At 37.6% G+C, this 27,123-nt stretch overlaps 1 protein-coding gene across 6 annotated transcripts in view; it reads right to left on the bottom strand.

Annotated features, from left to right (window-relative positions):
- Positions 1-1,457: 1,457 nt before the first annotated feature.
- The window catches only part of LOC757176 (inactive rhomboid protein 1), a 51,857-nt gene continuing 26,191 nt past the window's right edge, over positions 1,458-27,123 (bottom strand). For 4 of the 6 annotated variants that reach the window (XM_030984296.1, XM_030984299.1, XM_030984300.1 and 1 more), the window contains 13 exons: positions 19,768-19,896; positions 17,554-17,794; positions 17,068-17,215; positions 14,746-15,015; positions 13,909-14,023; positions 12,386-12,460; positions 11,624-11,785; positions 11,019-11,110; positions 10,208-10,271; positions 9,329-9,493; positions 7,885-7,985; positions 6,087-6,240; positions 1,458-5,109 (listed from right to left, as the gene is read on the bottom strand). In XM_030984296.1, coding sequence (XP_030840156.1) covers positions 4,663-5,109; positions 6,087-6,240; positions 7,885-7,985; positions 9,329-9,493; positions 10,208-10,271; positions 11,019-11,110; positions 11,624-11,785; positions 12,386-12,460; positions 13,909-14,023; positions 14,746-15,015; positions 17,068-17,215; positions 17,554-17,794; positions 19,768-19,896 — 2,163 coding nt within the window. In that variant the 3' untranslated portion in view covers positions 1,458-4,662. Of the gene's footprint in view, positions 5,110-6,086; positions 6,241-7,884; positions 7,986-9,328; positions 9,494-10,207; positions 10,272-11,018; positions 11,111-11,623; positions 11,786-12,385; positions 12,461-13,908; positions 14,024-14,745; positions 15,016-17,067; positions 17,216-17,553; positions 17,795-19,058; positions 19,071-19,767; positions 19,897-27,123 lie in introns of all 6 variants that reach the window. The other 2 variants (XM_030984298.1, XM_030984297.1) reach the window with 2 other exon arrangements.

Genomic DNA, 27,123 nt, shown 5'->3' with positions numbered 1-27,123 from the left:
TCTCTCTCTTCCAATGGCAAGAAAGAAGGCTTCATTACTCTTCGCATCTCTCAACTATTCTATATAATATAAAACATAATGGCCCGAATTCACAAAGGAGGTTTGTCGACAAACCTTGGTTTTCGTGCGTCATTATGACGCGTTTCGACGCGTTTTTTTTTAAAACAAAGGTTGGTTAAAACGCGTCATAATTATGACGCACATAAACCTAGGTTTTGTCGACAAACCCCCTTTGTGAATTCGGGACAATTATCTCCTGACTTGGGATTCAAACCCATGAAATGTTACGTCACCACTTGTTTTGAAAGTGATGTTTTTCTATCGTATTTGCTGACGCATTGTACATGTATACACAATAATGTAGCTCACCTCGGTAATTAACCTCGTGTGGGCCTCACGAGTTCACTGATCCGCTAACACTTCAGTGTTCAATTGTGACATTTTCAAAGGATTATTCATTAACAAGGAGCTCTTCCATTAGATAAAGCACATGTACGTGTCGTCAAATTTTAAGAACTATACTTTCATCAGAACAAAACACCTTTTTCTTGGTTTAAATTATAAAATGGGTAGGTCCCATAGCTCCTTTTGTAAGCGTCTCCATCATTTATATTTTTGTTTGGCTTTCGTTCATGAGTTCAAGTTGCTGTTTATTTGAACACAGTTTTCTAAAGCTAAGTTTGATACATTTTGTCTCGGTGATTTTGCACAAAATCCCAACATATTCAAATTGGAATTTAGCTCCTTTTGGCAACTAGCATTTGAAAGTGTTGGAATTTCTAGAGGAAATTTTTTTCCCAAAAATATTCAATAAACAATAAATATTGGAGAAGATGATATTATGCTATGCCAGCAGTATCAATGTTCTTGCAATTAATTTGAATCGTTAAAATTTGGTTAAACTTGCAAAGTGAGATGGTCGACCAGAGTTTCATTGCAAACGGGGCTAAATCCACATAAATGAAAATTATCAAAATTTATGATTAAACAGAATTCATTGCTAGATTTGTTTGTAAAGATGATAAAAACGATGCAAGGCATAATCCCTACAATATATACAAAATGAAGAGATAACGTACAAGAGAAAGTGGTAAAGAGAAAACACTTAATCTAATCTGTTTTAAACACTGAGAGTGGATTTACCCCCCTTTTGGCATTAATCTCTAAATTCCTTTCTTTCTTTCTATCTTCATTTGTTTATTGATTTTAACCTAAAAACCTATATTGTGTCAATGAGTGCATAAGACCAGGCCATTGGTAAGTTATGTACCAATATTTAGTTGGACAATGAAGTGAAATGAAATGGCTCACAGAATGTAATCTACTTAAAAAAAAACTGAAACTAAAAAATAATAATAACAACAAATAATCATCATACAGTATATATTTGTAACAAATATATAAATTGAATCAAATAGACAATTGAAACAGAGAAATAAGATTATGGAAATAACAAATTATTTTTTTCTTCCAAAAGCTGGAAAGGTCTTTATTTACAAAGTAAAAGTAATTGCACAGTTTCATGTTTAGTATGATACATCAAAATATGACAATAAACATATAAATATCTTAACAATGCATATACATGTATACTTCATAGAAAAACTCTTACGACGGTTAAAAATATTACAGTTCTAACATTTTGATGAATGCATTAAAATTGCTCTATAGTCTCTCCTTGTCACCGATGTATGAATTATATTGATTTTAATTCATGTAGATCACCTCCTCTGGCTCACAAATGCAACCTGAGATTGTAAAAAAAAAGAATTAAAAATCACTGACCAACGCGATGGTAAAATGTAACAGCACCAACATATCATTTGTATACCCTCGATTTTGCCGTAATTATTAGCACAATAGACCATATAAGAAACATTCATGTAGATATCTAATAGTAGTAAAGGCTTGTTCAGAAATGCCGCGGTATACTGCCACCAAAAAGCCGCCATGTTTTTTTTTAAACGCTTGAATAAACGGCAAATGCCCGCAACTAAGGACTTCACTTAGCTCTGTGTTATGGGATACAGAAATGTCAGTAAAGCATAGTACACTTTAAGTCATCATTTAAAAAAAAAACACTGCAGTTTTGGTGCATCATATCTGAATGAGTCTTAACAGAGATAAGATAAGTATTACAGATCGAGAGAATTCTTTTCTCTCGGTGTTAAGTTTAAAAAAATATAAAATCGATCCATCTACCACTGAAAACATTAGAAGGATCATATAACTACATGGTGCATATACTGGGTGGGGAGTGGAATATGAAACAATTTATAAACATAATTATAATCAAAGAACAAGACAATGTGACTACAAATGAAAGAGAGATAGAAGGAAGGGCAGAAAAAGAGAGATAGAAGGATGGGCAGAAAAAGAGAAGACAGATAAAGAAGAAATGTGGAAGACAGAGTGCAGAAGATGAAACAACAAAAGGCCTTTCTTCATCAGACCCAAGTTGCAAAATAACCAGCTATTTTCAGACTCTGGATATTTTCCCGAAGCTCGAAATTGCGGCTTCACCAGACAGATATGCCCATCACAAACTAGCGCAAATTAGCCCGCTATTTTGGAAACAAAACCAATATTTCTTGGGATATTTTCTTGACCAAATAGTCGCTAATTGCAACTGCGGGCTGATGAAGACACAAATTAGCTGGTTAATTTGAGATCGGGCTGGTCAAAATAGAGAGTTATTTTGCAACTTCGGTCTGATGTAAACAGGCCTAATGAGTAGTAAATTGAATTACATCTAGAAAAACGATGATGATACTCAATAGAGGCTTAGAGTAGCAGTATAAAAACACGTAAACATCAATACAGCTAGGATATGTTGGGTTTTAAAATCATAGGTATGAAATAGAAAATTACTCCCATAATTGAAAATTTTGCATTAAATCCAATAAAATATCAGATTGATTCATGTGAGCAGAGATAAAAGAAATGAAGATTTATGAAAAAAATGTCTAGGATCTCCATGTCATCATCAACTATCTTGCAATAAATAAGAACAACTAATTGTAAAATATGTGTGATAAAGATATGAATCATATATTTTACCCTATACAAATAATTAATAAAAAAAGAACTAGACAGTTTCCTAAAATATTTCACTTATATTTTAAGGATTGACTTAGATATAAACCATGCACAATATGTCTACAGGATGTTCTATACTGAAATGATTTTAAATGGTTAAGAATTCTGACTTGAAATATTGCTTTCTAAGTGATTTTAAAAGATAAATTAGGTCAATCTCATTACTCATTACATAAACATTTTCCCTCATTTTGATTTTCATATTCAAATATTTCATTGATTTCGATTTACACATAGAAACTTGTTGTTTAAAAAGAAATGACAGTTGTTGAAAAAGTTAATTTGATAGACTTGTTAAGAATACATTGCATTTCAGAGGATTTTCATAAAAATTTAACCCATCATGAAGAGCATTATCAAAATCGAAATAAGATTGCCCTGTCTGAAATATCTTTTTATGGGCTATCATCATCATACTGGAGAGTACATTTACTATGTGTAATTTATTTACTCTCTAATATGCTTTTATACAGAGTATAGAGCTCTATTAAAAGAGACGCTACTCACTTCCTGCTATGGTAGTACCTTACATAATTCAACTGATACAGAAACTTCTTTAAAATAACAGTATTCTAGATCGACTGACCAACTATTTGAGAAGGGAAAATACCTCCAAATGGATGTAATTCATGACCTTCTTTTTCTTTTGTTGATTAGGACTTGGCTAATGGTGATAATGTAAGTACAAATTTGTATGAGTTTTCACATGATATAGATGAAGTTGACTGACCACAAGAGGGCGGCAGGCACTTAAAATGAAGATAATGCATAATAATCCAAAGGTTGCACCTCTGATGTACCATTCGTATGAGAAAAATTAATAAGGAATGGTTTACTAGATACCGAATCTCCATCTCCATAAACAATTTCTGTTGTCATGACAACCATCTCGTCGGATACGTCTTTCAGAGTTATACTCCGTTCATACATAAGCTTCAAAGTATATTGACATGTGCCGTGATTTAAGTAGTTGCAACCACTGGGACATATAGAAATGACAACGCATATAATCCTTGATGTCTGCAAGAATGGTTCCGCGGCTTCCACTTAACAGTCATCAGTTTGGACTGATCATATAAGATATAGATATATGCCTCCCTTCCATCAGATGGAGAGTCGGTAAATGGCACTCTCTGCCTCTATTAAGAGGTCACCATGTATAGATCTGTGGCAAGACAACTTTTGTTCTCTGCAAGTGACGGCATCGATGGCACGTAAGGATCTCACGATTCAACGACACCCACATTCACCAGGTGTAGACAGCATTCACAGACAGCTCTGCTACATGTATCAGCAGAATTGACGACACATCAGATTCTCATTATCACAATGTTCAGATTGGCTGGGTTAAGACAGCGTTCGAAGACATCTCTTCAAGAGACGATATCAAAAGCATCGATGACACATCACAATCTCATGATCATGATCTTCAGATTGGCTGGGTCAAGACAATGTTCGAAGACATCTCTGCAAGAGACAATATCAACAGTATCGATGGCACATCAGAATCATCTCTTCAAGAGACGATATCAAAAGCATCAGTGGCACATCACAATCTCAAATTCACTTGATCCCTCCTTGAACCTCAACCGTATCCTCAAACTTGACGTCCATATCGTTACAAAAGTCTTCGGTGATAGGCACGCAGTTGAGGTACTGGCACCAGGAGCACTCTGTGATGGGGCGGATGTAGAAGAGGACGAAACCCAGCGTGAAGAAGCCGACCAGGAGCACGATGCACACCACCATCTGGATGCGCTTGCGGTTGCGGTCGAACTCCCCGAAGCAGATGTACGGTAGGAAGATGAAGGAGAGGAAGATGCCGCAGATGAAGCCACCGAGATGGGCGAAGTTGTCAATCCAGGGCAGGAGACCCAGAGCAAAGAGCACCATGATGATGGCCAGCAGCTTCAGGAGGGCCTTGCAGGGGTTGCGCAGGATCTGCCAGTTCTGGAAGACCTCGACGACCAGACAGGCTAGAAGACCAAACTGGGCTCCTGCAGGACCAACCTAATAGACAACGTGAAAGTGAAGAAGAAAAAAAAAGAATTCTTTGAGATAAAGTAAAACCTGCGACTCTCTCTCTCTCTCTCTAAGTGCCATATCGATTCACTTTGGTGATCATGCTGTTCCACAACCTTCAGCTCCTAGCCTTCTCTATTAATCACCACTCCCAGTTCTTTCACTCCTCTCTCCTCCCAACAATTTTCTGCAGACTGTCCATCCAAAGTATCCTCTTTCTTCCCCTACTCCTCCTTCCCACAATTTTCCCTGTCAAAGCGAGAATCTCTAGGCCTTTTTTACATGTAATGTGACCCATGAACTTCAACTGCCCGACTATTGACTATCAAAAAAACATCTGTCTACAAAGACAGCATTTTTTAATCAACATCGTTTCCCAGTGAAACTACAAAGAAACCTATGCCAAGACCACCTACATGTATCTGCACAAACAACCAGGTTCACCCTGATCTCTATAGACCAAGGATATCGGTGTGTGTGTATTACTTAGGATTAATATGAGCCTTTTTCTTTTCCTTTTTTAGACACAAATATGTCCTATTTTTCTATTTTTCTGAAACACATCTAATATATGTTTATATAACAGTTGTAAAAATGGCAAATGATTTTTATATTTCATAGGGTAAAATACATTTTTCGAAAACTTGCCTAAAAATGTCTAAAATAAGTTCATGGACCTGGTAATTCAACTGACACGTATATTGTCTATTTTACTATTAATTTCTTGAAATAACGAGGTAGGGACAGGGAAAACTATGCATGTCACATCATCACATATTTGTTTGAAAACTTCTCAAGAGCTCTAAGTAGTCAGTCCTTACCTCAGCCCTGTATGGAATTAATATTGCACTGGTGAGAAAGAGAGAGAGAGAGAGAGAGAGAGAGAGAGAGAGAGTGAGAAACAGAGAGAGAGAGATAACGAGAGAGAAAGAGAGAAAGAGAGAAAGAGAGTAGTCGGTCCTTACCTCAGCCCTGTATGGAATTAATATTGCACTGGTGAGGTTTCCTCCGATCCCGCTGAAGATATAGATGATGGCTATCCTGAACCAGCCGGCTAGCTTCTCAAGGTCTCTCAAGATGGTCATATGCATGATGAAACTCAACACACAATGGAAGATACTGCAGGAAGAATATTAAGCAGATTGATTTGATGCGCGACATGTTAGTAGAATTCTATAGGGTGAACTTTGTCTGTTGAGAATGTGGAGGGACTTAAAGCGGGACTGCACTACTTGTAGCTACTTGCGCCCTCTACATAGCCAACAATGCCTAAGCGGCGACCGTTGATCCCCCTCCCTATGATCCCCCTTTTCTTATTTTAATTGAGAGCTGATTTGATGAGATAACCACCTACCAGTGACCACGCAGGGTGGTCTAATCCCCCTGGCCAAACTAGTGCAGATAGGCCTCAAGTTTTAATCTTTTGAAATAATTTAATAATTTCTATACGGCAAAACCTGAAAAACTTTGATTATAACAATTCCTAATAACAATGTGATTGAATATGAAAATATGGACTATAGATACTGATGCCAACAAGACATAAAACAATGAATTTAAGGCCAATCACTCATATCATATCCAGTTTATAATTTTGTTGAGAGAGGAATTGCATTCAGGGTACGATTGCAATTTATGTTGAAAGCTCGTCTGCACTAGTTTGGCCAGGAGAATTAGACCTCCCTGCAAGGTCACTGACAGGTGGTTATGTCATCAAATCATGAGAGCAATGGGGCTTTAAATGTGAGTACTTTCTGATTGAGATTCCATGCGATTATAAGAACAACAGAAATTGAAATAATTTTTATACGGCAAATCCTGAAAAAGTTTGATTAAAACAATGTGAATGAATATGAAAATATTGACTATAGATACTGATGATGATGGCTACAACACATAAACCAATGAATTAAAGCCCCACTGCAAAACTTATAGCTACTTGCGCCTTCTATATAGCAAACAATGCCTAAGTGGTGACCGTTGATCCCCCATGGCCCCCTTTTTCTTATGTTAATTGAGGGCTGATTTGATGAGAAAACCGTCTGCCAGTGACCATGCAGTGTGGTCTAATCCCCCCTGGCCAAACTAGTGCAGATAGGCCTCAAGTTTTAATCTTTTGAAATAATTTAATAATTTCTATACGGCAAAACCTGAAAAACTTTGATTATAACAATTCCTAATAACAATGTGATTGAATATGAAAATATGGACTATAGATACTGATGCCAACAAGACATAAAACAATGAATTTAAGGCCAATCACTCATATCATATCCAGTTTATAATTTTGTTGAGAGAGGAATTGCATTCAGGGTACGATTGCAATTTATGTTGAAAGCTCGTCTGCACTAGTTTGGCCAGGAGAATTAGACCTCCCTGCAAGGTCACTGACAGGTGGTTATGTCATCAAATCATGAGAGCAATGGGGCTTTAAATGTGAGTACTTTCTGATTGAGATTCCATGCGATTATAAGAACAACAGAAATTGAAATAGTGGGGTATTGCAAGTATTGAAGTCAGAGATTATGATAGGCCCAAGCAGTCGGGGAATGGTAGACTTCAAAATTGTCCCTGATTTGTAGTTAACTGTGCCCTGCACTTTTCCTGAAATAGAAAGTACTATCAAGAATTCATTGAAAAGTCTTTAAACTTTAATTTATCATATCGAATCCTATCACAGTTTCTCCAAAAAATATCAGTTTGTAGGTTGTGTGTAAAGTCTGCAAAGCCCATAAGATTGCAGCTAGGTTTTAATAAACTTACCCAGCATGAAGGAAAAGCGAGAGCCATAACCTGTAGATCTGATCGGGATAATCTGGATTAAAAAAGTTGATTAATCCACAGATAGAGTCTACGCATGAAACCTAAAGCGGAAGAAAAAAGAGAGAAAGTGAGTGATTTAACGTCAGTAATCATATATTCTGTGGAATTCGACACAGATCAACAACCCAATCCAATCCAATCCAATCAAAAATGTACAGTGGAACCTGTCTATGAAGACCACCCAAGGAAAAAAGTGGTCTTAATAGGCAGGTGGTCTCTATGTACAGGTTCCTTTAGAAAATGTTTCAATGAGAAACCATGTTCAAGGGAAACAAAAAATGTGGCCACTATAGACAGGTGATCTTTCTATACAGGTGGTTGCTAAAGCAGGTTTGACTGTATTTGATTTAGCGCTTTTCGTTGCAGTTACAAGGCTCTGCACAGTGCTCGACACAAAAGAGAAAAAAATTAAAAAGATAGAGAAAAGAAAAGGACATGGGGGGGGGGGGAAGGAACATGGAAAGATACTAACAGGACACCCCCACCTTCCCCATAATCGGTTGCTTTGTTACTTCCAATTTGACCCACCTAGTAACATTGGTACCCCCCACCCCCACCCCCAACCCCCTCCCGATAATGCTATTGCCCCCTGACTGACAGGAACTACACAATGCCATTGCTCATCACATGTAGAAAGTCAGGGTTCCCACAAAAATTTGAGAACCAAATTCGACGACTTTCCATGAACCTATTTTTGCCTTTTTCCGTTACCAGCTAAGTGCCATTTTGGGATTCGGATTGAGGCATCCAAGCAACGTACGAATACTAGGCCCATTGTCAGTTCAAGCTTGAAGGCTGCCAGAGCCACACATGCCCCACACCCATGACTTTGGGAGATTTCTTTGATTATTTTCAAGGACATTCCATGACATTCCAGGTTTTTCCATGACCGTGGTAACCCCTACAAGATGCAATTTTTTGCAGGATTGCTCCACCCACCAGCTCATACACAAGGTCCTTGAACTGCACATTGGTGTACAGACTGGTGACTGTGTTGTTTCATCTCGTTTTGCTGCAGAGGTTCCCTATTCCTAGATTTTTAACTGTAGAGGTTCCCTGTTCCTGGGGAGTGTTCCACAAAGACTAAGATCGACTGTAACTATGGCAGGCCGATCATGCCACTGTTTTTTCTTACCAATTACTGGCATTGGTCTCTCAAGTGACGTCCAAATCATGGTCACAAATCTACAGAATTTACCTTTTTTGATAGTTCATCATTGAAGGAAAAAATAGTATCTAAAGATCATAATTGAGAGACCAATAGCGAGAGCAACCAGTGGCATGACTGGCTGGCAATAGTCCAACTTAAAGTCGATCTTAGTCTTTGTAAAACACCCTCCAGGATTTTTAACTGAGCCGTATGAGAGCTCCATTTGCTTAATACCTGAGAACACAACGTAGCCTCTTCATGGAAGAAACCGTTGACGAAGTCGCAGTAGTCCCGGCTGACGATCTTACATTCACCATGTATTCCGATGCAGCATGGGCGACCTGTGACCTCGCACATGGTGTGATATTGGTTGTGCGAATCAAACGGCTCCACGCAAATCTACGGTGAGGGCAGCAGACAAAGAGTGAATGTGAATTTGGAGAGTAAAATAAAGGGCAATTAAAGTCGAAAGAGTACAATTCATTGTCGTTAACTTCTAAGAATTCAAACAAGTGCTCACTAAGATTTTGAAACTTTGCCTACCCTGAACGGCTCAACGCAAATCTATGGTGAGGGCAGCAGATAAAGAGTGAAAATAGTTCACGATGTGCATTTGAAGAAAGGGGAGTTAAATAAAGGGCAATTCAAGTAGAAAGAGTACAATCCATGGCCGTAAACTTCAAGAATTCAAACAAGTTTTCACTAAGCTTTTGAAACTTAGCAAAGCCTGAACACTTAAGAAGTCAGAACAAGAGTAAGACAAATTAATTCTAATGCCTGCATTTTAACCCTTCTGAACGATGCAGACTTTTTTTCAAATGTTGTAAAGCATTTTGTTACAATTCTGCACCAGAGCTGAGTGGCTTGATCATGGAGAAGTTAAAAGTGATGAAGTATTTATAAGCTTACAATTCACTGGTTATGGATGCATTGTCTGATTGTTTACACTCTGATCACAAAATTTAATATTATTCTTTGCCAGATGCAAAATAAATGATAATGGTTGGAAATAATTTGTAAGGTGTGCATGGAATCGTTTTAAGAACGTCAAAGTTCAAGTAAATCTATCCTGGAATAGTTATAAAAAATCAGAAAAACTTGTTCATGACTTACAGGCCATTTGGTGATGTCATCGGGCCATTCATAAGGTGGTCTAGAAGAAGGACTCTTGCATTCCCTGATTGAAAAACAAAGATCAAATATTTTATTCATATATTTTATTTTAAAATATTTATACAGGATGAGAGTATCAGCCAAAGCTGTTTCTCATATTGGTCCTTTTCAATTCCATTCAATTTCAGTTCCAGCGATATTTAATCATCACATACCACCTTGGTAAATGAAACAGATGAAATTGACAAAACTGGCCAAAAATCAGGCAATAAACTATGTGTTCACACAGTTTCTACGTTTCTACAGAACTGAGAAGACGAGCGTTTCCGGAGAATTCCCCCTCTGCAGACAGGTGCACTATTCAGTTAGATTACGTTACGTTTACACAGACGCGGGTAACTAGAAAAGTTCAGAACTTGAAGGTATTGAAGTTCTGGATTGAGCTCATGCTGCAATCACAATTGTAAACCTTTAGGTCAGTCAGGAATCCCATGACTTTTACAAGCTAATCGCCTGTCTGATTATCAAGATATTTATGATTGGAAATCAAAATTTCATTTTCGCTTTCCTAACGTTTGTATAACACTACAGTCTATTGGGGGAAATGAATATGGTAAAACCGGTCACTCAAAGATTTTTACTTTTTTGAGGCACTTCATGATCATTTTGAAGCGCAAATTTTTTAGGGCTTCAATATTAAACCATATCACAGACACTGATAACATGTAGGAATGTACATCTCAGATCTAACATTGTTAAACAATGTCTTTAACTTTAATTTTGATCTTGATCGCCATGATGATGAACTCACCTTGGATCTTGCCCACACACAGGTCCCGATGTCCTTAGTTCATTGGTATCAGGGTTACTAGGTGTCCACTTGGAGAACATCGCAAATCTTGTCTGGAAAACAAATAAAACAGAGTAGTTTGTTCGTTTGTGTCTCATTAGATCAAGATAACTCTAACTTTTCTACATTAGATTAAATTAAATTAAGTTCTTCCATCGCCTGATGGCTGCGATGGCCCTCTCATTTACAAGAGCCAGGTCTTCATCTGTGCAACCCGTTCTGCCACACTGCAAGATGTGGTCCAACAGAGCATTTAAATACAATATCAGCCTGATGTGCATGATCTTGGAAAATGTAAATGGACTTTTCAAGGGAAAATAAAAAAAATCTTCTCATACAACAAGTTAGGTTATATGTAGATTGAGGGAATTATGAGCTGAAAAGGTAGTTATGTGACTGACTATAAAATGAAGAACTATCCAAAACTAACAAATCAACTCACAAACTAGATGATGAACAAATCTATATTATATCAAAGCAGAGGCAAGATTGGGAGAAACAGAAGAGTCTTTTCTAGCTCATTTGAACAGACAATCAAATACTGTAGTATACTTTCAGCTACTTACTGAACATTCCTCAGAAGACGTCTGCACACAACCAGCATTGTCTGATCGTATACAGCACCCTGTCATGTTCTCTATAAATTTTGCATCCTCTATCTTGGCAAATACTTGTTCGTCTCGGTGCATGCACGGGGCAAACTTGGCGCCTAGATGTATCAAGTCCGCCTGTAGATGAAGAAGATGAGAGGAAGATACATGTATGATCATCATGATCCTTAAATAATAATAATAATAATAATAGGCATTTCTATAGCGCCATTCTATTCCGAGGCACATTTATTATTATTATTATTATTTATTTTTATCCTTCGCCAGACTTTGTACAACTGATTCATTACTCCTTGAAAGAATTATCACAGATAATGTTAGAACTTATACAATTTTTCATGTGAATAAAAAATGTAATTTGATGCGCTATGTAAGCTAGATATGTAATGGTTGTCCTAGATTTGAAAAATATACCATTACAACATTGTTTATAAATGCATCATTGTTCATAATGCGCTAAAGTGTAACTTCAAACTAAATCTGAAGTACAAATTTCAAACCAAAGCATCTTTATAAAAAGTGCTCATCAGAAAATAAAAGCAAATCTTGTCAGAGTCTGTTTATAAAGACAGTGGAAACTCATTTTTCTTGAAATCTACAAAGTGCAAGTGTACAATAAATGATTGTTGAATAAATGATTGTTGGGAAACACTTGAAATTTTATGATTTTTGAAATCATACAGACATAGTTGGAACTGCAATTAAAGGTACACCTACCGGCCTCGGCCCGATCCAGAAGTTATCGGGTTCCTTGTACCCCACTGTCTCCATGACTAAGTTTGATTGCAAGACCTGCAAAAAAGTTGTAATAATAGTGATAGTGCAGAACGTTAGATATAATCAAGACATGTACAATAAATGGTGGGCTGGTGTTTAACAAAGGGAGATTCAATAAAGGGTAACGTGGAGAAAAGGGGCCTCTCTTGTACGTGAAAAACGTGACAATGGAAAATCTTAAGCTGGTTACAGGAAAGAGAGAGGCGGAGGGGGAGACGAAGACAAAGAAATCCTTAACTTAAAGTGACTCTGTAACATTGCCCAAGATTTTGAAACAAAATCCTGGATTAAGCTCATGCTGCAATCATAATTATAAACCTTTAGGTCAGTTAGGAATCCCATGACTTTTACAAGCCAATCACCTGTCTGATTATCAAGATATTTATGATTGGAAATCAAAATTAAAAAAAAAAAAATCCTAAGGTTTTTTTAATGCTACAGCTACAGAAAAGGAGTATGGCAATACCGGTCACTCGTAAATTTTTACTTTTTGAGGCACTTCATGATCATTTTGAAATGCAATTTTTATTAGGGCTTCAATATTATACCGTATCATAGACACTCCTATAAAGAGATTTGGAATACACCATTGGAACTTTAATAGCAAACATGCACCCATAGAGATGACTGACATAGACTGTTCACTGATTAGCTCCTCACAACTAGGGATGTTTCACAACACTTGTCATTAGTGACAAATGACAGTTGTTCTTATAAGCTACCAAAATCCTTGCTTCTGATTGGTTATCAGCAGATTTGTCACTGATATTTGTCATTTGACATTGAAAAAAAGGCTTTGTGGAACGAGTCCCAGAGGTTGTGAAGAGGTTGTATGACACATGCTCTTGCAACAATTGCTCTGCAATCAATAACCTATACCAGGGAGGTGATGGAGAAGGAGTGGAAACTCTTGTAATGATTCCACTCCTTCTCTATCACGTCCGTACCTATACTAACTGAATTCTTAACTTTCAACCCTGGATCAAACACTGTACCTGACCTTAACCCTGACCAAAACGTGAAGTAAAACCCAATTGCAACCCAAACTAAATACCTTTGAGAATCTAAAGCCTGGAGCAAATGTCACAATGGGCAGATGTCGAATCATCAAAGAATAAGTTTGAGCAGTAACCCTTTATATGCCACGCAAACAATCTGCCCGTGACACAATTGCATTTATCACGACGTAGATATACCAAAGGCTTCGAGACAATTCAACTGGTTCCATTGCGAGGCTATCTATACCAATGTTTAAAAGGGTTGTCCAAGAGCAAATCAAGTTCGGAAATGGATTATTTTGCAAAGCATTTGTGTTGCACAAAGCAATCCTTCAATCCGTCAATCGGTGCCCAGTAGTTTGTGCAAAATAGCATGTGTGGCAAACGAGCAACTGTGGAGAGAGGCAGAGAAAGCAATTTAAGTGTTAACTCTTTGAATACGATTGAATATTAATGGAAACTTACCACTCCTGTTTTCTGTGTGTAACTGAAGCCGATGGGCGCAAATCCGTAGAAGGCAAGAGATACTATCATGATGGCTATCTGTACTGTGGTTACCCAGTAGGTAAAGTAGGGTCGACTAAAGACACAGAGAGAGAAAAGAATTGTTCTTAAATGTGTGAAGGGCATATGGAGGGGAATTTCCCTAACTTGGTGGCTTCGTTCACAGGCACAACATTTCTTGCAACTTCTTCCTCAATATAGAGACCCTGCCTGCAAAGACTTAGATTGATATTTGTGAATAGTACAATATAATAAGTGAGGTATTGTCCTTTTCTAGATCTTAATAATGTTAACCACAGAAAACTTGCCGCTAGTCACGCACACAATATCACTCCACTTCCTACGAAAAAAAGAACAAAAAACCTAATTGTAACCTAAAAAAAAATACTTTCATTATCATTGCATGCATCTCAATGACTAAAACCTATATTTGAAATATAACCAATATTATCAATGATTCATGCCTTTATAAATTCAAAAAGATTAACCAAACCGTTGCCCAAATGTATGTATGCGTTGCTTCAAGTCTCCAATTACACACCTTTGCAAAACGCTTCCCTGTTAAAAAAATTGTTAACATGATGTTTGTTTGTGAATTTTAATAAAAAGTGAACTTCTTCTTAAAAAGAGTATTCTGATGCATATTTTCTCCTATTTATCTCAGCTCTTGATGAGCCTTTTAGAGCTCAAATGCTCCGAGAGCAACCCACAGATACTCAACATGCTACCAGATGCAGAGAATGAGATACCGCATGCTTCAATGTTGGAAAGGTGCCTCTCTGACTGTAGGCGGCTTACCTGTGGTCTTCGATCTCCTCGATTTGCTTCTGAACGTAGCTGTCCATCCTCCTGGACCTGTACCTCCTGTTGAGGACCCGGCCCACCAGGCCCTTGCCGATCTCTCTCCTGTCTGCATTGTCCATGGCCATGTCCATGATCTGCTCCCTGATCTTGGTGCGGCGGAGGGGCTTGCTGCCGTCCGGGAGGTCCTCCGGGAGGGGTGAAACGATGGGCGGGATCTTGAAGCGCTCCTCCGTCTTGGGTTTGCGCCACCCGATGCCGGTAGGTCTGTAAAGTAACAATTATACCATGTTATTTTTAGTCCATGGGGGGGGGGGGGTGACAAGATAAGATGCCTAAACAGCTTCACACCTGCCATTCATGACTCAGTAAAAGCTAAGAGACTTCAGTTGGTGAAAAATTACCAGAAGCAGGATGATTTACTGGTCAGTTATAGGAACTACATCAAATAGGCTTGCGATTTAAAAACATTAAAAACATCACAAACATACACAAATTTGCACTGGAATTTGTTATCGAATTAATTGCAGAGGACGCATGGTTTTAGATAGCTGAGTAAAATATTGTGCAAAGTACAACTGGTAACTGTTAAAAGGGCACATCTAGGAAAGCAACAGTCATCGTATTTCCTGACTAGGATCTGTATAACTGGGAACTGGGGTGGACATGCTCTTTCTCTCTCTAAGTGCCATATCGATTGGCTTTGGCGATCATGCTGCTCCACAACCCTCGGTCCCTAGCCTTCTCTTTTAGCAACACTCACAGTTCTTTCACTCCTCTCTCTTTCAACAATTTCTGCAGACTGTCCATCCAAGTATCCTCCTTCCCACAATTTTCCAAGTCAAAGCAAGATTCTCTAGGCCTTCTTTATGTGTAATGTGACCCATGAACTCCAACTGCCTAATCAACATCTCACATATCATTTTCCTTTGCACTCCAGCTCTTCTAAGAACTTCCTCATTACTAGCTTTGTCAGTCCAAGGGATTATCATCATTCTTCTTAAAAAAAACATTTCGCAACTTTCCAAATGCTTTTCAGTATCAGAGGCTAAAGTCCATGTTTCACTACCATACATACGTACTGGGTAGATATAAGAATTCAGTACTCTTTAATATTCTCGTCCTCATACCCATTGTGCGTTTTGTCAGAATTTTGGATATGTACTAGTCTGAAAAATTCATCTGATGCAAGTTTGCTTCACCTAGCTAGATTTTAATGCTACATGATATTGGTGAAGATGTGGCCCTGTGTTAAAAAAAAGGTTTACTTTTAAAGGTTAAGATCAGTTTTGGAAATGCCCCCCTCTCAAAAAATGAAACGGAAGCTCTTATTACCAATCAAGAGTATGACTAATACGTGGTGATACAAATTTTGCAGAGAAACCGCCTACTGATTGATGTATTTGGTAAACTATTATATCTATTTGGACCTGATAGATATCGTGCACGTGTCGGGCACGTATCGCGTAGTCCCATATACAACTTGCTGTGTCCAGTGCTTGTAACTTTACAAAAACTGGGCCTAATTTCTTATCATTTTGATGATTCCAGAACCTTGGAGTACACACCAATACTTATATGCTAGATGATCAACCTTTTCGGATCGATTCCACAATGTTTCTTTCACAATGCAATCGTATAACCATAACTGGTCTTTACCTTTAAGCCTCGCTCAGATATGAGGTGGTAAACAGTGGTATTTTATAACAGAGCTAAGTGATTATGCGTGGGATCATTGTAGAACGCGATTGGCTTTCGTTTATACGTTAAACAAAAAACGTGGCAGCTTTTTTGTGGTGGTTTATTGAGCTAATACACTTCTAAGTGTAAGCGCTTGGCATCAGATTGTGAGAATACGGGCATTTGATTGAGTACTTTAATCTACATTTGCCACTCTCCATCCCAGTATTAAAATGGTTATGGATAGGAAGGGATTCCTTGTATGCTGTGAGCATTGAAATCAGTAGCTAGTATTCTCCACTACATTGTTTCAACCACCTTGCATGGTGGATATGCGCACTACAAAAATATCCAATATTATTATTATTATTAATATTAATGTTATTTCTGACTTCTCTCATTCCCCTTGAGGAACTAGATGGTTCCCGTCTGCAACGAGTTAAAGCCAGTCTGCACTAGTTTGGCCAAGGGGATTAGACCTCCCTGCAAGGTCACTGACAGGTTGTTATCTCATCAAATCAGCTCTCAAATAACATAAGAAAAAGGGGACCATGGGGGACCAACAGGCACCATTAGACATTGTTTGCTATACAGAGGGCGCAAGTAGCTATAAGTAGTACAGTGGGGCTTTAAACTCACATCATGTCCTGTAGCACATTGGTTGTCCTGGAGTCCAGGGGATCCCCGGCTGAAGGCTCTCTCCGGTAGACATCTGGAAGATCAGGCATAGCGTACATATCATCTTCTCCTGGGTCTGGGTATTCCCCCTTGTAAGGCGGTCTTCCAGCTGCAGAAAATGGTTGAAAGAAACAGAGAAGCTGAGTGACAGCATGTCTTTTAAAAGATTGGGGGGGGGGGTGAAAACTATTGATTTAGCACAGAGTTAGAACCAGTAATCTTGTTTTTTCAATACTTAGACATAATAGGAAAGCAGTTTGTAGTTGATACGTTAATTCACCTAACCAGCTAATATACAAGCAATTTCACTTCATTCAATTTCAGTGGAGATATTAATTCTTATGACAGGAATTGATTATTACTGAATTATGGAATTACACTTATTCATCTCTGAAGTGCGAATGTAATCAGATGTTTCATTTCAAGACATATCATTAAAACACCTACCCAAGTCAACCTCATCGAATCCACCAAGTTTGCCGGGAGGAGGGCGAGGCAACTCCCTGAACCGGTCCTCGTTGCGGGGCGTCCTCTCTCTGATCTCCTCATACTCGCTGGCTGTCTCATCCGACTCCAGGCGCAGATTCGGGGGCGGGATAGGGGGCGGCTCTGCGCTGGGGGGCGGGGCTCTCCTCTTGGCCTTTGGTGAGAAGTCAAAGAACACCTCGTCATTGAGCTCATCAGAAAGCTGGATGGTTGGTTGGTCAGGGTGGGTGCACAGGCAGGGATAGATGCAGGGGGAGGGGGAGGGGGAAGGGCAGGGGGCAGGATGCAGGGGTCACAGAAAAAACCCATCAGGACAATGACAAATGAGGACACAAGGAAAATTATAAAAAGGAAGAAACAAAGAGAAAAAAACAACCCAGAAAGCGAAGAGGAGAGGGTGAAAGAAGAGAGAGGAATAGATATAAATGTATATTTAGTGAGAGACGGAGAGAAGAAGAGAGTGAGAAGGAGAGAGAGATAGAGAGAAGGAGGTACAGATGGACAGAGTGGTAGAATGATTGAAACAATGAAGTAGAAGAAATGTTTCCAAATGGGGGGAAAAAACAGGATGGGACAGAAAAGAAAATAATTTTCGAGAACAGAAAATTCAAATTGGACAAAATTTGACAGATGATATGACAGGGGCAAGGATTCATTATAGAATATTTTTAAAAAGTAGAGGGAAAGAAGTGGGAAGGGTAAAAGGTGAGGGTGTGGCCGGCAAAGAGGTAAGGAAAGTTTATTATGGGATCGATGGTCAGATGTTCAATGTATATTGGGACAAAGAAGGGTAGGGGAGAGAAGGAGGAAAACCAAGCAAAATGCAAAAACAAAATAAGAACATGCCAATATTGCAGACAATCATTCAAAAATCATATGAACAATACAACAAAATTAAGATCTTTTAAAAGAAACACCAACATAGATCATAAACCATCAAACTAGAAAATTGCATCCAATGGGTCACCACTTGCAAACACTGTATGGACCTAAAACATATTATTTCTATTTTGCACAAAACAGGGGTGAGTTGTAAGCTTAGCACAGCCCAAATAACAAAAGTAACTTTATTGGTAAGATCATATACTTGTGTCTTTTAATACATACACACAAAAATAAAACATAACAAACAGAATTTTAAAAAAAGGTATAAATGAAATTATAAACTGGCAGGCAGAAAATTATCACTAGCAATCAAAGTGTACCAATACCCCATAATAAATCAGTTTGGTGTGATAGTACTTTTATGTCGTAATATCATATTAAGAATATGAGCTTCTCATATCGCTTTTGTATTAAAGATATTTTGCAGGCAAAAACTCACTCTCAGGTATTAAACATAACAGTGACTGGCGAGTCGGCTGCTCAATGCACCTGTAAGCTCTCACTTAAAATAGGGCACACAAAATTATTTTTGAAGGTGATTGGTACACTTTGAATAATATCGGACATGCCCAAGAATTTACCGTTTGGGGGCCCTGAAATAAATACAAGAGAACAAAATCTAGTTTTAATGATCATATTTACTTTCTTTCTATAAAGCTGATAACAAATTTGAACTGCACGGGGTATTCTCCAAGAGAAATTTGATACAATAATCTCAGATATCATCTTTGATTCGCAATGCACATAGTCCTCACGTTTTGGGTTTCTCAGACAATGAACTCCTTTCCCTTCTTTTATACTCCATAACATTTAGTCAATAATATCTGCTTGAATAACTGAATCAAAACAATTAGTAAGGGCAACACAGAATATTTTTTTCAAAGATATACAGGAAGAGATACATTCTACTTTCCTCCTTCAAATAATATACTTTTGGGTATTTAACTTCACTTTAATATTGTACTGCCTATTAAAATCATTCTCATTATATTCCCAGACAATGTTTATGGTGAGAATGATCATGACTGAACTAAAAATCAGAGCAACTTTAAAGCTAAGAGATGGAGAAAGATGATTAGATTTCTTTATAAAGCCCATCTGTACTAGTTCGGCCAGAGAGGATTAGATCTCCCTGCAAGGTCACTGACAGGTGGATCATGGGGGACCAACAGGCACTGATTAGGCATTGTTTGATATATAGAGGGTGCAAGTAGTTACAAGTAGTACAGTGGGCCTTTAAAAGGACAGTCAGATTCCATTTTTTTTTTTTTTACAAGTTTCACTGCTTACCACTCCTGGTGAAAAGAACTGTGATGGGTCCATGAATTCTTCATCATCTTCATAGTCAAAGACCATACTAGCCGGAGCAAAACTTCTGCTGTGAATGAGCGGAGGACGCTGTTGGACCTTGGGTTGCTGCTAAAGTTAAAAGACAAGAAAAAATGGAGTCGTTCTTTATACCATTTAGCAACCTGAAAGTGCATGTAGAACTTCACTGAGCAGAAATATAAGCGATCTAAAAATCAGGGTTATATATATATATATATATACAACTTTATTTTGTGAGATTCTGGAGTGGAATATTGGTGGATGGTGTGGATGGTGTGTATCAGGCCCAGCTGTACTATAAGTGTTGAGTTCTACTAAATCCTTTGAATGTCACACAAGAAGTCCTTTGTTTATAGGTTTTTTTTATCGCCCTCAGCAAAGTGATCATCATTATCATCTCCAACATTCTTGTCATCATCTCTTAAATCATTTCCATCTTAATTTTAATATAATGATAATCTTCTCTTCGTCATCATCCTCATCATCGTTGTTATGTTGGTCTCCATCCTTCTCCTCCTCCTCCTCCTCATAATCATCATCTCTATCATGATCACTATCATCATCACCATCATCATCATCATCAATATCATCATGATCATCATGATCAATCGTTGTCTTGAAACAACAATAACCACAATACAACAACAACAAAACATTTGACATGCCACCTTCCCCTAATCCACAGCTCAATTCACAAACTGTGCTAAAAGATAACCTTTCCCAAAATATCTCTAATGTCTAGACATCAAAAGATTTTACAATCCCATTTCAGCTGCGATTCATCAATATACCTGTTGCAATCCATTCTGCTCCAATTCTAGGCAGCTGAACGTTTGCCTTGGAGCAGACAAGAACCCACATCTCTATAAATTTCTCCCTAAATCAATAAATTAGGCAGAGGGAGTCTGCCTGTCTGTAGCCTCTATTTCCGGTAATGTATGGCCTACATTTGTAGGATGATCGCTACCATGAACTCGAGTAGATCAGAGCTGAAAAGGTCCCAATTGAAGTGTCACTTTTGATCTCGAGAAGTCGTGGTCAGTCAGCCTAAAAAGTCTCTTTGCATCGTCTACAGTAATGTGCCATTCTGGTGATCTGACATTTGCTCTGGCGACATTTGCTCTAGGCCTTATTTAGTTTACGATACATGTTTAGGGTTAGGGTTAGCGGTTGCACTTTTTTTTTTGGGGGGGGGGTGAGGTTTAGGAGGATTAGGGTCAGGGACAGGTACAGTGTTTGGTCCACCCTTGAAGTAACATATTTTGTTAGTAGGATATTACCTGCAGATAACTGTTGCCAGAGCATGTATGATATTCCAACTACTACAAATAAAAGTATTCTCAAAGAAAGAATCTCCATTGATACCAAGGTTGCAAGAAAAAAATTAAGAGCCCTTTAAAGTTAACAGTTTTGGAAAAGTGTAATATCTGCCATTTCTTATCACTATTATAAATACTGAATATAGAACAAATAATTGGAAAAGTGTCATGTAAAAAGACATCAACTATCAATACTGAATAACAGGCAGTTATTTCTATCAATATAAACTGATATTCATCACAGGTCTACAATTACTCAATTTCATCCAATTCAAGACTACATATAATTATTCATTAGAAATACTGTTTTAAACCTGCAATTATTTAGATTGCTTTTGTAATTTCATTCATTTTGCAGAGCACAGACAGTATATTGATATCTACTGAAGAAAAACTTTGCAAAAGGTTGACACAATCGAGGTGGTCAGAACAATTGAAAGGATATACCATAGTATTCTCATCTAACTTGCATTGGAATAAAAGATATAAACCCTTGTTTGCATGCACTCAAGTGATCCCCAGAAGAAAATATCTGATTTCATATCCTCGCGTCACTGTTTGCTGGATGTGACCTGACATGAACACGCCAAATTATTTTGTAGGCATGATGTTCCCTTCCTATGACCACTCATCATGTATGCTCTCAGTGAAGGATAGAAATGGAAGCGAAGAGTAATTTTACAGCCCTGGCAAGCTCTTAAAGGAAACTCTGAAAAACACATTAGTTAAATCTAAGGCCAAATTAAGAAAGAAAAATATTTAGCATCCCAGCCGCTTCCTTTTTGAGATCGCCCGTCTTTTTTTAAAAATTAAAAAAACCCAAAACATACTGCTAAAATGATCTTTTTCGGGGGTAAAAAAAAAAAAAAATCTGGCGGCCATCTTGAAAAATAGCACAGCCGTACATCTTGGAAAAATGTGCCACCGGACATTTTGAAGAAGAAGAAGAAGAAGAAAAAAAAGGGGGCCTCCTCCTTCCTTTTTTTGTTGAAAAGGCAGGTTGCAATAAGAAAGTTTTCTATTTCTTTTTGGGCCATAAGAAGTACAAGCTATCACTTTTAAAGGTCATGCACAGTTTTGGAAAGCCCTCAAAAATCTTTTCATCAAAATTATAGGATTATAGATTATATTCAGGAAGATAATACCAATATTTAACTTAATTTTTTCCTCAAGTGAAATTAAACAAATATGAGTTAGAAACAAATTAAGATACCATTCTGGGAATTCTAACAATAGCAAACCTGCACTGCACATGTGTAAAAACCTATGAGGACTGTGTGCTTACACTACTGTTGACACACACGCCGTCTGTTTTCCTGTCCACTTTTTTTTTATCTACATACATGTACTTTATTAGGTCGCGATTATTAGCACTGAGATTAAAGAATTGAAACATGAGCTTTAACAATTTAGATGCTGAATGGATTGAAATATGCTGTGTACTTTAGACATACATATAGTCAAAGAAAATGTTGAAGAAATCTCAAAAATGTATAAAGGATTCCAAGAAGTGCACATCCAGCCAATGGCTTTACATACGCACCATACGAAAGAATATTCATAAATATTGAAATAACCTATGATGGATTGATCAGGATGCAAATCAATAACCCGGACGTTACTGATGTATGCGAAGGTTCCCTCTTGCCTGCTTTATCAGACGATTCAACGGCTTGAAGAGAAAAAAAGTCCATAAAGTGCATACATGTAGATGAAAAAGCGGACAAGAAAACAGACATGTGGCATTTCAATAAACACATCCCGAAGCCACTGTTTCATTTCCCAGTTATTGAATAAATGAAAGTGCAGAGCAAAATCATATCTTCTTTATGTACTATTATTAGCTTCAGCTGATCCAATTTTGTCAGCCTCGTTTTTGGTCAACACCGTGACAATTACAAGTAGCTTCAGGTCAGCGAGAGGTGAAAAAGTAGAGATGGAGGGAGCAGATTGAGATGGAGATTGGGATAGATGGGAAAGAAGGAAGGAAAGAAGGGGAGAGGGAAAGAAAGAGATATATGGAGGTAGGGACAGAAGGAGAGATGGACGGAGAAGGGAGGGGGAAGGAGAAGGGTGAGAGAAGGAGGAGGGAGAAGATAGGATACAGAAAGTGACAGGTCAGGAGGGACGGGGAGAAAGAAAGACAGAGACAGAGAGAAGGGTGAAAGACAAAATGAGTAAAAACTTAAGAAGACAGAAAATGAAAGAGAGAAGGGAGAAAACAGGTAAAAGTGAAAGAACAAGAAAGAGGGAGAGGGGAGAGGGGGGTAGAGAGAGAGAAAGAGAAAGAGAGAGAGATAGAGAGAGAGAGAGAGAGAGAGAGAGAGAGAGAGAGAGAGAGAGAACAGGTGGGGACAGACAGACAGAAATTAGACAACACAAAGATAAGAATTAAAGAGACAAGAAAAAGGATATCAGGACCTCTTTATGTATGCAGGCCTACAACATGATCAAAAAATATTATTCATCATAGTACAATTACTTTGTCCTCGATTCTTAAATTAGCTCTTTTTTAAATCATAGTTTTCCACACCTAAATAGCTCTTTTTCTCTGTTGGACTCATCAAATGAAACCAAATTATTTTTCAAGGATCTGCATAAATTGCTAACCCAGCTTCATATGATCTGTCTTCATATATACCTTCAGCGAAGCCCTGTAATAACTATAACCAATTTAGATTCAGCGACAATTACAAATATCACCAATTAAAATTCATCGATCATTATAACTTGTACTGAATTTGAATCAGCAATCTCTCAATAATTATTATGCTTGATTCCCAACTCATTTCACACATCCAGCTTGATAATATCCATCCTGACATAAATGCACAATAATTTCTTTTCCTCTGATTCCGTGCATGTACATGTATGTGAAATTGGTGATCCAGTGCATGACGGATAATTTAATAACAACCCTAATTGCCACTAATTCAATCAAAACATGTTTACTGAATTCTCCATCAGAATGTCTTGTTCACGCTGTGAGAACTCTTTCTGATTTCTACCTTCTTGAATGAAAGTAAATTCAATTACGGTGTTATTTAGATGAGGATGGGTGTATGTACATGCAAATTCAAAATGCATTTTGTTTTAACGATGCCTTGGTTAAAACTCATCAGTACTAATCAGTAGATCAATGCTTTGCTCTTTGCTGTATGGCTATACTACTCTATATGTCATAGTTCCCATCCCATGGTTTGCGGATGGAGTCCTACCATGGCACTAATGTCATTTGGCAAGACATTTATCTACATTTGCCACACTTGACCCAGGTGAGGTAACTGGGTACCTGGTAGGAATTAATTCTTTTAAATGCTAGAGCACCATAACGGCAGCCATGATAAAGCTGGAGTAATAATTGTGGGGCACTAGGAGTGTCAAGTTTGACAGACATGAGCCCTATACAAGAACCCACTATTATTATAATCATCATTATTATAGGATGACATTGCAGAAACTTGGCTTTGTACTAGGGTGGCAAAAAAAAACTGCCAGGGCAAAGACCAATTCGTCGCTGTTTTCACGAAGTGACGGTAGTGAAAAAAAATTGCATTCACTTTGCGTTACGATTTTCCTCACTACCGTCACTTCGTGAAAACAAGGACGAATTGACCCTCATCCATGTAAATGATTAAATTGATAAGTAGGCTCTTAGAACATCATCTGTCTGGAGTCAAAAGAGTTTCTAATGATATTATTGAATAAAAACTTAACGCCCTTCTGGCTCCACACAGATGACATCTTTTATGAGTGGAATTCATAGTAGGTATGCAGTGGGATGGGGTAAGGGAAGGGGGCAGACATTCTTAGGACTACAGATTTATTATGTAGTGCAACGGACTTCAGACTTTGATAAAAGTGAATAGTCTCACAGAGCAATTGAAGTATGAAACCTTTTAACAATCCAGTATTTAGGCAATACTGTTCCATTTCTAGGATAGGATTAGGAAGCAGGCTACAGGGTCCGCTAGCATAATATTGATAATGATCATAACATGACCCTTGACCCTCTTATGACCCCTTCAGGCCTTCACAACTAATATGAGTGTGTTTAGCCCCGTTTGCAATTCCAATGATTTGCAGAGTATTTTAGAATAATCGCTTATCATTATCATTCCGTAAATTCACACACTGATCAACGAGTGCATAGTGCATAATACTGCATACATTGTGAATACTGTCAAACTAAATTTACGAATCTTGAACGTTAAGCTTCTAGTAATTGTGAATGAGAATTGTCAAGGATAGGGGATATAATGTATGTTAATACAAATATATCATCTGGTTGGAGTGAGAAGAGTGTTTAATCATATCATTCAATAAAGCGTTAGCACCCTTCTGGCACCAAACATATGACATCTTTTTTGAGTGGGATTCATTGAGAGCAATCTTTGAATAAATCTACGATTGATATCTTTTAATATATAGTTCATAGAGCTGATAGCCTTAGTACAGGGGGAAATGATTCAACTGTCCGCCCACATCCATCCACTTATACACAAGGGAGGGGATAGGGCTGCCGCTGCCGCTCAGTGTTACCAAAAATACATATTAAAACCATCGACTTAACTATTACTATAGCACAAGAAAAATTATAAATAGCAAGTTATCTATCACCTTCTGAAATTAAGAAAAATTAAGAGAAAGAGGGAAAGGACAGAGAGAGAGAGAGAGAGAGAGAGAGGGGGAGAGAAGAAAGAGAGACTAAGGATAAAACTGTATGAAACTCAACATGATCTTAAACAATTTAAAATTTCTTTGTTCTATATTAAAGGGAAACAAATGAATACCTGGTAAGGGAAATGCAAAGAGGCAAATATGCTGCCTAAAAAATAAATGATTCCTCCCAAAACAAAAATTTGTAATTAAAGATAAACTTGAGTTCTGGTAAAAAAAGAAAATGAATTTTCACATAATTTAACGAAACTTACACTGAATGTTCAAGATTACAAATAAATGTCATGCGCCAAACAATTTTGGAAGAAAATGTATTCTGGCTGAGTAATGAGCATAGAAAGATAAGGAAATCAGGGTAGTACACCATGTACACCGACACCATGTGTGTTGTCCCATATACATCTTTCTGTGTAAGTGATTGTTACTTTACCAAAGACTCTGCCAAATTTATGATGATTTTGATGACTCCAGAACCTTGCATTACACACCATTACTTACATGCTATATGATCAACTTTTCTGATCCATTCCACAACTTTTCTTTCACAATGCAATCGCATTACCAGAACTCAAGTTTATCTTTAACAGTAATTTTCATTATTTATATGTTACAAGGTATATATTGTATCTGCAGAATATGACTAAATTTTAATTCAAATTATTAACAGAATGGGATACTGGGGGAGGGGGGGGGGGCTACAGTGGTTCAGAAGAAATGAAATTTAGAGCTTATAATCTAAGTTGCCCATCCATACCTCCATCTGACCATGAACATGCTCATGAATTAAACATGTACCCTGAGGCAACCTCTAGAGTCTAGATATCAACATAGCTTCCCAACTTTAGGAAGATTCAAGTTTGAGATGGATGTGATTCTTCATAACGATCCAACATTCGACTCCAACATATACACAAAATGAGTGCAAATATATTTCAGAAAAAAATTAGATCTACATTTTTCTCTTTTTCTCACTTTTCATGAATTATTGTACTCACTTTCTCAAACCTCAGTTACACTGTTTTCCTCATATTTATATTTTAAATAAATATGCACGGATGGGTTTCATAAAGATATTTGTAAACAAGCAACAGGAATCTGCTAATAAGAATGGAAATTTGTCATGTCTTTTTTTTTGTAACAAAACAATTAATCAAATCAATCATCTTAACCAATTTAATCACTAAATTTTTTAAAATTATGTATAAAATCAGTGGTGCTTATAACTGACAGCCTTGTTCACAATTCAAAGGTATTTAACAATCTATTTTATTCAAATATGGGGTCAATTATGGGTCAATTTAGAGCTCATTTATAACCT

The sequence above is a fragment of the Strongylocentrotus purpuratus genome, unplaced genomic scaffold (assembly GCF_000002235.5).
Source record: "Strongylocentrotus purpuratus isolate Spur 01 unplaced genomic scaffold, Spur_5.0 spur5_scaffold_14, whole genome shotgun sequence".
Taxonomy (NCBI): domain Eukaryota; kingdom Metazoa; phylum Echinodermata; class Echinoidea; order Camarodonta; family Strongylocentrotidae; genus Strongylocentrotus; species Strongylocentrotus purpuratus.
The sequence above is the reverse complement of the archived record's forward strand: the minus strand, read 5'-3'. Positions and strand labels throughout refer to the sequence as shown.